The sequence below is a fragment of the Rhinolophus sinicus genome, linkage group LG01 (assembly GCF_036562045.2).
Source record: "Rhinolophus sinicus isolate RSC01 linkage group LG01, ASM3656204v1, whole genome shotgun sequence".
In the NCBI taxonomy this organism is placed as follows: Eukaryota; Metazoa; Chordata; class Mammalia; order Chiroptera; family Rhinolophidae; genus Rhinolophus; species Rhinolophus sinicus.
Genome location: NC_133751.1, coordinates 186,689,381 through 186,703,660, shown reverse-complemented (window position 1 = coordinate 186,703,660; position 14,280 = coordinate 186,689,381). Strand labels below are relative to the sequence as shown.

The 14,280-nt window shown below is 37.7% G+C and overlaps 1 protein-coding gene across 1 annotated transcript in view; it reads right to left on the bottom strand.

Moving 5' to 3' along the window:
• The window catches only part of CPS1 (carbamoyl-phosphate synthase 1), a 117,964-nt gene that overhangs the window by 18,239 nt on the left and 85,445 nt on the right, over positions 1-14,280 (bottom strand). Inside the window, exons 26-31 of the mRNA XM_019727014.2 lie at positions 11,779-11,973; positions 11,288-11,355; positions 9,409-9,484; positions 4,505-4,582; positions 1,907-2,014; positions 201-290 (exon numbers count right to left, since the gene is read on the bottom strand). Coding sequence (XP_019582573.2) covers positions 201-290; positions 1,907-2,014; positions 4,505-4,582; positions 9,409-9,484; positions 11,288-11,355; positions 11,779-11,973 — 615 coding nt within the window. The remainder of the gene's footprint in view (positions 1-200; positions 291-1,906; positions 2,015-4,504; positions 4,583-9,408; positions 9,485-11,287; positions 11,356-11,778; positions 11,974-14,280) is intronic.

Below are 14,280 nucleotides of genomic sequence, written 5' to 3'. Positions count from 1 at the left end.
TTGTGATTATCAGTGCTGCTGAGCCCGTGCCTTCAAACAAGGCCGGCATTCTCCGCTGTGCAAAATCCCATACGCAGATACGAAGAGCTGCAGGGTCTCAGCCGCTCTGTATCTGTGCTCACAGAGATTACCAGAGGGACACAAAGCAACATGACCTAACACAGCAGTGGTGTCCTCTCAAACACCTTGGCATTTCTTACCAAGACATCATTTCCTTTGACAAGAAATTGGACGTTGAATGGACCAGAGATGGCAAAAGCCTTTGCGATCTTTCGGGTAGCATCCTTCACCTAGATCAAAAGGACAATGACATAATGCTAAAAAAAACATACCTTAGTTAAAAAACAAACAAAAAAGTTACAGAACCTTACATTTAGATTTCTGTAATTTCTCTTTACAGAGAGTTACATTTCTAATAACAACAACCACAACAACAATAATAATAAAAGCCACAGTTAGGCTTCTGTTAACAATATGATAAGCACTAAATATTTATAACAGGATTGCAGGGAAAAGAACAAATAATTTTATAGGATTAGCTCTGCCAGATGCCCCTATCTACCTACGATTATATATCCTGGTTTTACTTTGAGAGATAGAGTCCTTTCAGTTTAGTTCCTTCAGGACCAGAAACTGAAGACCAAACTCTGTATCAATCTAATGACCCACCTGCTGAGAGGTGCAGGCCCCCAAAATTACATGGTAGTGCAGAGACCAGGGAGATTACTTTTATGTGCTTTTCTGCTGCCCTGGACTCTACGTGAATAGATATTATGGTCAGAAAGAAATGGTGTTTCCTTGCAGGGAGGCTCCATATGTCACATATAGGAATTTTGTGTCCTATAACCAGAGCCAGAAGGGGGCACTGACTGCAAGAGCTCCTCATTCATTAGACTTACAAGAGTGGTTCAGGAACTTAATTGGTTATCAAAGGAAGTAGAGCCTGTGGCACATTGAGCTCTGAGAGATCTGGAAAAACCTGAGCTCTTGAAGCCATTTATCCTGATATGAGAAACTGAAGCACATTTGAAACCTGGGATGTTGTTCTTTCATGCTACAGACATTACAAAGCATCCTGCTACTGTCACATTCTACAACAAGGTAAAACTATCAGAATTCAACCCAATGTATAGCTAGACAGATAGACCTTCCCTGAACCTGATGGCAGGATTATTGAAAAGGCTCACTAAAAAAGCCAAGCCTGACCGAGTATAGCTGAAGACTAAAGGAACAGCCACAGGAGTTAGTTAAGATAAGAGTTGCTAGTATACCTAGCAGTACATACTGCCTACTGAGGCCTAGTCATTATTCATGGGAAGGTCTTTAAGGCATTGGTTCTAAAAGAGGGGTAGAAAGAGACACATCAGAAACTTCTGGTTTGAAGTAGTTACGGGTGGATAGCAAAAGCATCAGTTCCAGAAGATTCCTGTGTGACTGCTGCAAACCTGCTTCTAACTGAGAAGCCTTGCTTTATATGATGCGCACCTGCAAGTAGCTCTCAAATATTAGCATCACGAGCAGCGCTGTTCTCCAAATGTGGTCCCCAGACCAGTAGCAGCAGCCTCACTTGGGAACTTGTTAAAAATGCAAATTCTGGTGCCCCACCCAGAACAACAGAATCAGAAACTAGGGGTGGAGTCTCGGGATCTGTACTTTAACAGATTCCCCAGGTGGTTTTCATACACCCTGAAATTAGAGAACCAATGCACTAGCGTACATCCAAACAGGCTCTAAAGGGCAGTGAAGGAAAGTGTTACCTTTAAAATATCCAGCAGACTCAGAGCAAGGAAGTTTCCCTCATAATTAAATTTTACCTGAGGCATGTCCTACATTGCTACTAGTTTTTTTTAAAAAATATTTTTATCTTTGCTTTTTTTCTCTTCCACTTTTATTTATAAAGAATGACCTTTTCAATGGCTCCTTGGCTGATGGTTTGTGTGGGCAGCATCAGAGTCGCATCTCCTGAGTGGACGCCTGCATCTTCCACATGTTCAGAGATGGCATGAGAGATAACCTGGCCAAAAGAGGATTTTAGAAAGAGTCGTCAGGCACCTACTTCAATGAAACTGCTGCCTTGCCCACCCCTTTGATTCTGACAGATGCCTTGAGCATTGACCGGTTCCTTTGCTAAGTCCCTGAAGACAGGAGAAGAAATAGCTGCACACATAGACTTGTCAAGCTTCCCTGTGCAGTGACAGATGGCTTCTAGGGGAACCTGAGAGCAGCTGAGAGCTTACCTCCCTCTTCCATTGATTGGAATGGGTATAAATAATAGGAAAAGAGGACAACTAAACCCAACTCATATTGACATTTAAGAACAGATAGAAAAGTAAAGCATGGGGAAGGCACTGAAGGTAATCTTTACCTTTTCCTTCCAGGTTAAGTTTTAGACACTGAGAAAGAAAAGATGGGAGAGGAGAGTATCTAGCTAGGTAAGTGTCATAACTTAGGTGGACCAGAAAGAAAACTTCAGATCTAAAGATCAAGAAACCTTTAAATTGAAACTTGAGAGAGGAGGGAAACAAAAGGAAAATATCCTTAACCTGTTTTATGGGTAAGGAAACTAAGGTAATACAAGAAAAATACCTCAAGTACATGCGACTACTATGTGGCATGTACTTGTCACATAGTGTACTTGTACTATGTGAGTCAGGATTTTGAACTCTTATCTGTCAGATTCCAAAGTGTATGGCCTCTCTCGGTCACTACATCCTGAATGTTAATAACATGTATGTCTTGGGAAACAAAAAAGCCTAGGGTGGGGGAGAATAATTGGGTGACTGTAAAAGACTTAAATTACGGAAACAATTTGCTTATCAGATTCATAGATAACTTAAAGCAGAGTGACATTTGAGACTCAGTCCTCCTGCTGTGACCTGGGCAAAATACTTTATCTGCTCAGACTTGTTCTCTGATAAGATGGGAATAACAATGGTGTCTGTCTCATGGAATGTTTGTAAGGATAAAAGAGAACAAGTATACAGTGCTTGGCATGATATTTAGTGCATAGTAAGCACTTAATTTTTTCATATTGTCTAGAAATGGGGAGGTAATAATCCCATTGAGCTCTGAAAATATCATAATATATCCAAAGTACTGTGTCCATTTATGAGTGTGACTAGTCAGAAATTATGTGAATAACCTGGAACATTTCCAAAAGAAGGAGCCCAGGATGATAAGCAGTAGTTGATATCTGAGAAAAGCTTAGGGCAAGAGCTTATTTTACAACTTGGAGCCAAATCAGACTAATTTTACTTTACCAGCACAAATTTTGAAAAATATATGAATATTTCTAGACCATTTTTTCATTTTCCACTTCCACATTGGTATGATCACATTTCTCTTATTTTATACCGCAGTCTCCAATAGTTAAAATGTTGAAAAAGCAGAAACACTAAACTTATGCTCTGCAACTGCGGAAGTTAGGAAGTCAGGGAGGAAAATTCTAGGGAGAAGACCTTAGTTCAAAAGAAGGAATATGTGAGATGTCCAAAAAGAAACCCTTCAAAATAAAATATATATAATCTTATTACTTTTTGTGCTCTGTATCACCAAAAGAGTTAAACTGAAAACAAATGACCACCTTCCAGGGATGCTGTGAAAAAAATTCTCATCGTTGGAGGGCATGGGTTTGAAATACATGATTTCTAAGGGTGCTTCAACTCAAGATTATGTGATTCTGTGGACTCTAAAAAAAAACAAAAAACAAAAGAAAAAACACCTCACTTTGAACTATTAATTTGGAAGACAAAAAAAAAAAGGAAAAAAATTAACATCTTCAGTGGTTTGAAATATCTGCAAAGTAGAAGATAAAAGTCAACCTTTTATATTTCCTTAAAGGAAATAAATAGACACGGACTTGCTAAAACATAACTTCCTATATTTCAAAAAAAGATCATAAATGCCTGATTACACATCTAGGAAACTAAAGGAAAACATTCTTCACATTTTCGTTTTTCCCTGAAGTTGGATGCATTCATTGCATTAGCAATACAAGATGTGATATAAGCCGATTTTATGTTATCATCATTATCAACCCTACTCTGTTTGGTTTGGCCTTCATTAACCCAATAAAAAGGGGGTAGTTGAGAAATCAAGGGAGAAGAAAAACTAGGGGTTCAATTAGGAACTTCAGAAAGAAAAGTTTGGGATGTTTTTATAATATCCACTGAAACATAAAAGGAAACTCGTAGACAAAAGAAAACGAGAGAGAAAATGTATTCACAAAGAATGACGAGTACAGGATGATAATTAATTTTGAATATCATCAAAGAGAAATTCTAACAGTGAGATTCCAACATAAAACACAGGAAATATGATACCCATGACACATAACTGAAATGTCAGTGAATTTGAAAATTTTTTTGACTGAGCAGCTTATCCATTATTATTAGAGACCTGTTTTGTAGAAATCATGAGCTCTAATCTGTTGTATTTCAAAATTGCCGAGAAAAAAATATTGATGGGAAGACAGAGATGGGAGAGATGGGAATAAAGCACTTACTCTTCCTTCTTTGCCGACAGCATCCATTTCTACTTCCCTGGCTCCCTCAATAAATTTCGTCAGTACCACTGGGTGTTCCTGTCACCAAGGAAAACAGAAGGACAGAACCTTTAGCTGAAATTCTGTGTGCAGTGTCAAGTAAATAGTGTACCTGAAGTAAATATCAGGGCAATACTTGCAAAAAAACTTAAATGCTAAACACACTACACAAACTCATTAGCCAATTTGTTTTATAAAAACAAGGTCATTCTCTGCTTATAGTGAGACAGAGGGTGTTTCTCTCATTTTAAATACTCAGTGAATTGAACATAAGTTCTAAAATTCAAATATAGACTACTAGGTGAGGGAAAAGAGGGGGCTAACGAGACGAAAGAATGGGGTTCCTTTTCTGTTTCCAGAGTTATGGATAACTTATGGAATAAAATATCTCTCTATCTTATTTATAATTATATATTATTATCGATTCAGGTTCTTTCTCTCTTCTTACACTTATCTTTTCCACGCACTACAATTTCCTAAATCAGTTCTCTATATGAGAATTGTGAAAGAAATTAGAATAGCATTTTGTATCAGTTTTATTAAGCCAAAGATGGAATCCTTTACCTGAAATTGATACGCCTTAAACCACTTCTAAAGTATGACATTTGCAACTGCAACATCAAACATTTTTTTCTTTATTAATTTGAAAATGTCCTTCCTTTCTCAGCTGTTTCAGACCCTTTATCATTCTTGAAGTTCTTTCCACACTCAGTTCCTTCATGATTGTGTTGTGATGCCCTCCGCAACCTGACCACTGCTTGCTTTTTCCAGACTAAATGAAGAGGTAGAATGAAGAGCTCCAGGGTTGAGGCATGTCTGCGCTATATCCTAGGCGCAAACAACCTGTACCACTTGCTGTTTTCTTTAAAAAAAAGACCCTGCTTTTACTTGTCTCCATGCCGCTCTTCCCCAAATGCACTCCACCTTCTCTCCTCAGCCATATCCTTCAAATTTCAAACCATCCTCTTAGACCTAGCTCAAATGCTACCTCCTCCCTTACGCCTTCTCTGAATATCTCTTTCTCCTCTGACCACCTATCCCTTTTGGCCATTATCATGGAATTCATCATCTAATGCATATGTGTTAAATTTGATATACCTTATCTCCTTTGAGAAAACACTTTAAATAAAATTGAATTTTGTGGAAAATTCAAAATAACTAACGTTTTATGTCACAAATAAGCTCCTCTCTTCTTAAAATTTAGTACCGTGTTTTCCCGGCAATAAGACCTAACCAGACCATTAGCTCTAATGCATCTTTTGGAGCAAAAATTAATATAAGGCCTGGTATATTCTATTCTATTCTATTCTATTCTATTCTATTCTATTCTACCCAGTCTTATATCAAAATAAGACTGGGTCTTATACTAATTTTTGCTCCAAAAGACACATTAGAGCTGATGGTTCGGCTAGGTCTGATTCTGGGGTAGACACGGTATTAAATGAGGTAAATTTCCACACTTCCTTTTCTTCAAATACCTATTGGGCATGCAACTGTGTATTAGCCAGAAAACAAACAAACAAACAAACAAACAAAGTCCTCTCCATCTCTATTCCCTCTTTTAAAATTATTGGATATTTACTGCAGCAGTCCTGGTCGAGTTGAGTGGAGACCTACATGGTTGCTGTTTTCTTTCTTTTTTACATTATGGTGATAATACTATTACTTCAAAAAAAGATAAAGTTTACCAGCTGTCTCAGTTTCCCTAGCCAAGCCTGAGACAGGGATTCCTGTTCGAGTGATTTCTTGAGGGAGTTGGAAAAGCAGGATGGGGCAGCAGGACAAAGCTAGTAAGCCTGTGGTCTCAGTGGGAGCTGGATTCAGCAGTACCCTCCCTCCCCCGCCCAGGGAGCATGAACTGCAGCACAGAGAAAGTCCCAAGGCAAAGGTTGGTCACTCTCTAGGGTTTGAGGGTGGTCGTGAGGTGAAGGATCTTGCCTCCCATTGAAGAGTTTCCCATTTGACTGAGAATCGTTGCCCAGAGAAGAAGTGCTGCTGGGAGGTATTATCAGCCAGCACAGCAGTTGGGGGATGGATGCTCCCAGAAATAAAGGAATCTGAGTGGGACGACAACAGTATCTACCCTCCTGACCAACTGAAGAAATTTATGAAATAGTCTTTACTACGTTGAGAAAGAGAACATCTCAATAAATTACCATTTTCCAAACAGCATTATACATTTTTGTCTTTCTTAAAATACTTTTTTCCTTTGGTCTCCATGGACTAGCCTCTTATGTTTCTTTCTCAGGCTCTTTCTCAGGTTTTTCTCTTAAATGCTGGTATTCCTCTTTTCTCTGTCTTAAGTGTTCCTTTTCCTCTATGTTCTCTCCTTAGCGATTGCTTCCATTCTCAAAGCCTCAATGAAAATGATGCGCTATTTATTTTCCAAGTCTATATTTACATCTCTGTCTTTGGCCATGATCTTGATCCACAATTTCAAATCTATATAACCCTCTGCTTTCAAAATATGTCCTTTTGGACTCCTCATGGGCACCTCATATTCAAAAGGTGAAAAATTAAATACATAACTTCCCCTTCTAAAATTTCTTTCTCCGGTAATCCCTGTTTCAATAAGTGATACCACCACCCATCCAGTTGTCCAAGGCAGAAACTCAGGAGTCATCCATCGTCCTCTCTCACTCTCCACCTCCATCCATTCACTAACTGCCTTCAATGCACAGCCTCAGTATTTCTATTAGGTTGGTGCAAAGGTGATTGCAGTTTAAAAGGTTACAAATAATTGCAAAAACCACAATTACTTTTGCACCAACCTAATAGAATGCATGTACTTCTCTCCATTTTTACTATCATTACTCTGATCCAAGGCATTGTCATCTCAACCCTGAGCTACAGCAACAGCCCCCTGACCTCTTTCCATGAAGTCAGTCTTGCCCTAGAATTCACTCTCTGTAATACAACAGAGTGATCTTTTTAAAATAGAAAATATGACTAAAATCCAAACTTATTATACTGACTGACAAGCTCGTTTTTATCTACTTTGGATCTACTTCTTCTCCATGATTATAATCAACACTTCCCACCTGTTTGGTATCCTACCCATAGAGTGAATGCTTGATCAGTTTCTAGAAACTCCACGCTTTTTCTCAGCTTCAGACCTTTGCATCTGCTGTTCTTTCTTCCTACTTACTTCCATTATGTAAACCTTTTCAACTATGAATCAACCATTTTAAATCTGTTCAGAAGTCCCTTCTTCAGAGACTGGACTCTAATACTTTCACCCTCTGCCTCAACATCACATATTTTCTGCAATGCTCATATTGTTTAATTATAATTATCTGATGTCTGATGTCCCTAGCAAAGAGAGTTCTCTGTGAGAGCTGAGACTTTATCCATCTTTTCATGAGTGTAACCTGTGATACTGAGAACAAGGCAGGTTCTAATATGAATGAATACATAGATAGATGAATGCCAAATGTACTCTAGATTCCCAGCTTCTGCTGAACTTTGATGGGGAGACTTGAACCAGAAAGTACTCAATCAGGCATCTCTATTATAGAACTTTGGTCCTGTGAGGGCTCTATTCAGATGCTAACTAAAAAAAATAAAATAAATAAAAAAATTAAAAAAACAACAACAACAACAAAAACATATTCTTAAAAATAGTCTATCAGGTAGAGGCTCTATGAGATCCAGTGTTCCCAGCCAAAAAGAGAGGATTCCTGCTGCATCACCCACATAAGACCAGCTACGTCCAGCAGCCGGGTTCTCAAGATGGGAGAGAGACAGGACTGCTGGAAGGGAATGAGATAGAGAAGAGGGCAGCCAGTGTCTCACTCCAGAGCACATTAATGAAGACTGGCCCATTGGAGAGATTCCCTCCTTAATTATCGGTTACGCAAAAGTGAATTCTAAATTTACTTGGCTTTCTTTATTTTACCCTCTTTGTCTCTTCTCACTCTTTATCATTATCCACTCTCATCACTGCCCAAATGTCCTTGAGAAGCAACTATCATACAGAAGGGAGGTCCTGGTTCATGTGTGCAGGAACAATGCATGTTCTTTACTCTTCTTTGAATGCCTCTGATTTCACTCTTCAGTTCCCTCCAAATTCCACTTGCCTAACATCAAACTCTTTTCTAAGTTGTGTTTTCTCTCTCTCTCTCCCTCTCTCTCTCCATATATAAATATATTTATCTATCTATATGTATGTATATTTTTAACCACAACTAGCTTTTGAAAGCTTTTAAAAGGGAAACATTACTTTCATCCTCTACGGTACAAGATCTGCAGATCAATAACCCCACTGGGTAAATCTTAAATGGATCACATTGAGGTAACGCCAAAGGAGAAAGTAAAAGCTGGGGCAGTGGAGGAAGGTGGTTAAATGGCCACAAAATTATAAACATTTATTATTAACTGACAAATGGAATGTACCAAAATTGAAATAAAAATCAATAGGTGAGCAAGGGAATTTATGATAAAGTTGCAGGGTTGGCTAAGGCCAAGTCTCTCCAGGTGTGAGAATGAAAATCAGGGAAACCTTCTCTGGTTCATGATGAGCATGGCTGGCCAGTCTTTGAGGCTGGGGATCCCAGGAATAAGTTAACCAGCATCTCACTCATGATTGGATAGGATGTTTACTCAACCTGGCTCCCGGAGTCTAAAGTCACATAAGTCTCTGTTGTGATCAACTATGCATTGGTCCACGTCCTCTGCACAATCCCTCAGGATCTAAATATAATTATGCATTTGGGTTTTCTCATTCCCACATGTAGGAGACTAGTGGGTAGAAGAAAAAAGGAAAACCATCCTAACAACATCCTGTGAAAAGAAAATCAACAATATGAAATAAAGTAGCAATTAACAAAAGAGGTAAATGTCACCAGTAGGAAATTGAACACTACCTGAGAGACTCTAGTGGCTTCCTCTAGGAATCTTTTCATCTCATCCTCGGTGAATACCACATTCATGGCAGACCCACTGGGAAAGGAGGGGGGGAAAAACATGTCAGTTTCTTTACCACTTCAAAAGTAAAGCATCCTAGACTTGATTGCTTCTCAGAACAGTTTCAGGCAACCTCTAGGTTGGTCTAGGCTAAGTAAGCAGGTGCCTTATTTATTTATTTATTTATTTATTTATTTTAAGTAGAGACTTTACTCCATTTAATCAACAGGATAGTCAACCAAAGTAAAAACTCGCCCAAGTTGGGGATAAGGATGGGGGTGAGACCTGTGATAATGTGTAAATAAAACCATGGTAGCTCTAAAGATGGCATGTCTCCAAGGTTTGTCCTTTCTGATTTACGTTTTAATGCCCTTCTGATTCCAGGCAATTCTTAAACCTTAACAGGAGTCATCCCAGGACATAGTTTCTCTACCTCTGTTTCTTCAGAGTTCAATACCAACGGCTGATCTTAATCCACAGGCTCCCAGTCAAAGCAGGTCATTCTACTACTTCAATCAGGTTACAAAACAATCCATTTTTTAAGTAACATTTGCAAATATAATGTGTAGTATCTGACTGAAATGTATTCAACTCGGTCCTTTCTAAGTACCTGAGAAAGAATGCTATGTGAAATCAATTTACTCTGAATTTTGATATTGTCAAAGTAGAATGGAAGGAGATGAAAGAAAAGGGAACAAGAGGAGGGAAAGAAATAAGAAAAAAACAAAAAACATTACTTTCCACTTCCTTTAAAAAGTTTTTTTTTTTCCTTTTCTACTCTATTACAAAATTCTGCATAATATGAGCTTTCAACTTCTTCATCTATTTAAGATAAGAAGTCGAGGGCTATAATTTTGATAATTGGTAGTACAGGAACCCAGAACGGAGATAAAGATGAGAAAGGAAGCACAACAGTCAAAGCTATTGTCTGAGATCCTCCCTTAAATATCTGGGTGGTGAACACACAATGGGATTTATAGATGATGTAATACAGAATTGTACACCTGAAATCTATGTAATTTTACTAACAATTGTCACCCCAATAAATTTTAAAAAATCTGTGTATTGTTTAAATTAACTTACATTAATACCTCAAATAAGTAGTATTATTAGACTATGGTTTATACAAAATGTCATCTAAATGAAAAGAAAAGTTTTCCACCTCATTTGAAATTTTTCATTATTTTAAAGAATCCCATCTCAGATTCCATTTACACTTTCAAATTGTGCACAGAAAATTGTGTTTCTCTTATTATCCCCTGTTCACTGAAGTAGTTCCTTGCATGTACTAACATCTGAAGAGAGTTAGCGATAATTCACAACTTCTCCTTTGATGATAGAACTTGGTTTCAACGTTTAATATAAAAGATCCTCAGTGCTCATGTCCTTCACCATTATAAATTATCTATTAAAAAATGTGCTCTCAAAAACTCAAAAATTCAAAGCAGAGGCATCATCAGAAAGTGCTGACAATAGTCAAAGATAAGCTGTCATTTCTTGGTATTAGAAAACAGATACCCCAAGTCTCTTTTGTTTTGGGTTTGCATTTTGTCGTTTTTAATTGTCCTCTCCTCTACTGTAAAACTATCCTCCCTTAGTTTGGCCAGGAGATGCCCTGCGCCATGTTTCTAAGATATAGGACTACAGCGTCTTCCCATTGCCACTTACAGAAGGAAAAGCATTAAACTGAAGGACTGTGCATAGGTCCTCAATCTGGCTGTGTTTGTTTGGGGATCATTGATGGAGTTACAAATTACTACACATCAAAGCCTAATGCTATTAATATACAGCATGCAGTTCTCAATTTTTCAATCATTGTTTTGGAAAACAGTATGTTACCTCAAAACATAGGAAGGTCTCAACAAGCAGGGGTAGCCCACAGACTTCGAAAATTCCAATGCTTCATTCTAATTAATAGAAACAACAACAACAACAAAGTATGAATAGTGTAAAATAGTCAATCAAAATGCAGAACTGTATCATTAGAACAAGTGGCAACCCAACTCCTTTTATTCTTTCTCTCAAAAGACACCATTAAAATGTAAATTGGATATCGAAATACATAAAATTCCCAGCTTCTCATTCTAAATATCAAATCTGATTCAAGCATAGTATGAACTTCTTTTCATTGTCTGAATCTTAATGAGAATACTCCTATCAATTTACAACCAACATTTAACCACAATCATGAAAACACAGCAACTTTCAAGTAAATTCACTAAGCACAGTACATTCTATCTGCCCTGCAGTTAACACCTGCAGTAGTTACCATTCAAGTTATGACTCTTCAAAGGAGAACATAAAAAACAGACACATGGCTCTCTCCTTACCAAAGTGTTCACTGCTTTCCAGGGTGCCTGAGCCACCTTCAGCTCATCCAAGACAGCGGAGAAGATGGAGCGATCCTCAGCCCTGTCGATCTGCAGAGGGCTCGTGCCCATGATCTTGACACCATTCTTGTACAGAGGGACTGCCAGGTTGTTTGGAATCTGGCCTCCTACTGAGATGATGCAGCCACTACATGCCTGGAAAAAACATTCGCAATATCAGCCCGTGGGATACCTTCATCATGAATGAACAAGTGTGCTGTTACTGCCTCCGTTTCCTCACTGAGAGTGCTTCACATGACTGTGATCTTTTCATTTCTCCTGTCAGTGGATAGTATTAGGTTGTGCCGCAAAGAGATAAAGGGACTTAGTTCTGACTTTCCAGGCACCTACCTGCTAAAATCTATGTAAGAATTCCATACAACTACACAGAGATATTACATTTGCTTGTGTGACAATGAGAAAAAGAAAATCAAGTCAATACATATTTTCATCATATGCTCTACCCTTAAGTCAATTAATTCTTGGACTACTGTTGTAATTTCCTAAATGGATACAGATCTGTCCTTCAAACAGGTACCTTTCTTGTTCCCCTCCATCCCCACACTTCACATTCAGAGTAATCATCCCACAAGACTGTTACCACAAATTGCTCCTACACTCAGAGTTTTCCAAAGGTTCCTGTCTCCTAAAGGTAAAGTGTAAACTCCTTACCATCAAGGCAATTAAAACTTGTCAATCTTATCTATCACCACTTCCCTCAGCCCCAGGCAGAGGACTCTAATGTCCCCAGCTATGGGCATCCCCCCGGCAAGCTTTCTTCATTTACCATTTCATCTTCCCCTGCCGTTATTTCCTTTCTCCTTTTCTCCTCTCCTTTATCTAAACTCTAATGATCCTTGAAGCCCAGTCTAAACCCTACCTCACATTTTAACATCTTCTCTCCTTTTCTGTTACCTTGGCACCGGTCTTCAGGACCCAATTACTGATTTTAGTTTCTATTTCCTTACTATTTGTTTTACAAGCAGCCCCTGAACCTTCGACCTTAGTCTCCTATTAGCAGTAAAACTTCAAGATTAACACACACACACACACACACACACACACACACACACACACAATCGCAAATTTTCTTGACACTGGTCTTCTAATGCTGAGGGTGAGCCAACGTGGAATGTTGGGAACTGGATTTGGAGTCAGAAGTCCCTTCATCTTGGTTCCCTCTGTGAAACTCCCCCTGAGGTTCAGACTTCCAGTCCGTAAAATTAGGGTCATAATGCCTGCCTATTTCACAAGGTCACTATAAAGACTAAATAAGATAGTAAACATTAAAGTTCTTATAGAAGTATATAAATAAGACAGATATTATATTTTCTAATATTAATAATAGTAACAGGCCATTGATCTTGGTGTACTTTGTTTGCTTGATGACCTACTAATGAATGTTAGAATTGCTGAAGTAATAGATATGTGCCAAAGGTATTTTATCATTATTTGAAATCATTCTGAAATACTCTTAAAAGAGATGAAGCTAATTTTTCTCTGATGAGAGAAATTATAGTACTGCCTAAGCAAACACCTGCAATTGCATGCTTAAATGCATTATAAACAGTATTGAAAATAATACTCCATAATTCTGCATATTTATAAAGTACTTAAGCTACTTTTATCATCATTTTTATATTCAATATACATATTTTTCAAAACACTTAAGAAGATATATTCTCTTTACTATAATATTTGTATTTGCTTATTTTTAATTAGTGGTGCTAATATTTTAGAGGCTTAAAAACTAATTTCTCAATTAAATATATACAAAAAATCTTATGTGAAAACTTCAAAATGATTTCTGAAATTAAAGAAGGGGTAGCAACCTAAGAGAAAAATTTGGAGTCAATTGGACTAAATAGGAGATTAAACTTGAATTAAAAGGCTTTAATTAATAAATATACCAATATTTTTCAAAACAGTGCTGTGAAATTGATTTTCATTTTTCAAGAGATTAACAACTTTCAAAATAATAATAACATAAACTGCTACTATTTACTATGATGTTACTACATACCCTAGACTAATCTGTTTGACCTCTGAGGCCTTTATTACTCTCCCCATTTTATAGCTAAAGCAAGTGAGGCTTGGTGAAGGTGAAATGACTTGGCCATATTTCTTTCTAACAAATACAGAGCCAGTACTTGAACTCAATTCTACATATTGTAAAGCAGGTATGCTTAACAAATATACCAAATATTTGAATCTTAAGCTATTTTTCTGGCCAGTTTCAGAGGTGGTTGATGTTAGAGAATACGAGAAGAGCTATTTCTAAAACACTATTTTTGAAAAGTGCTAGATAGAAAAACTTTCACTGTAAAACCCTACTCTCATCGCTGACCTCCAAAAATAAAGATCATCACTGGGAAAACAAATCACCCCCACAGGAATGGTTTAGAGAAACAGTGTGATGGTATAGTGCAAGTTCTGTTCATACAGCAAAAGGAGTTCAGTAGA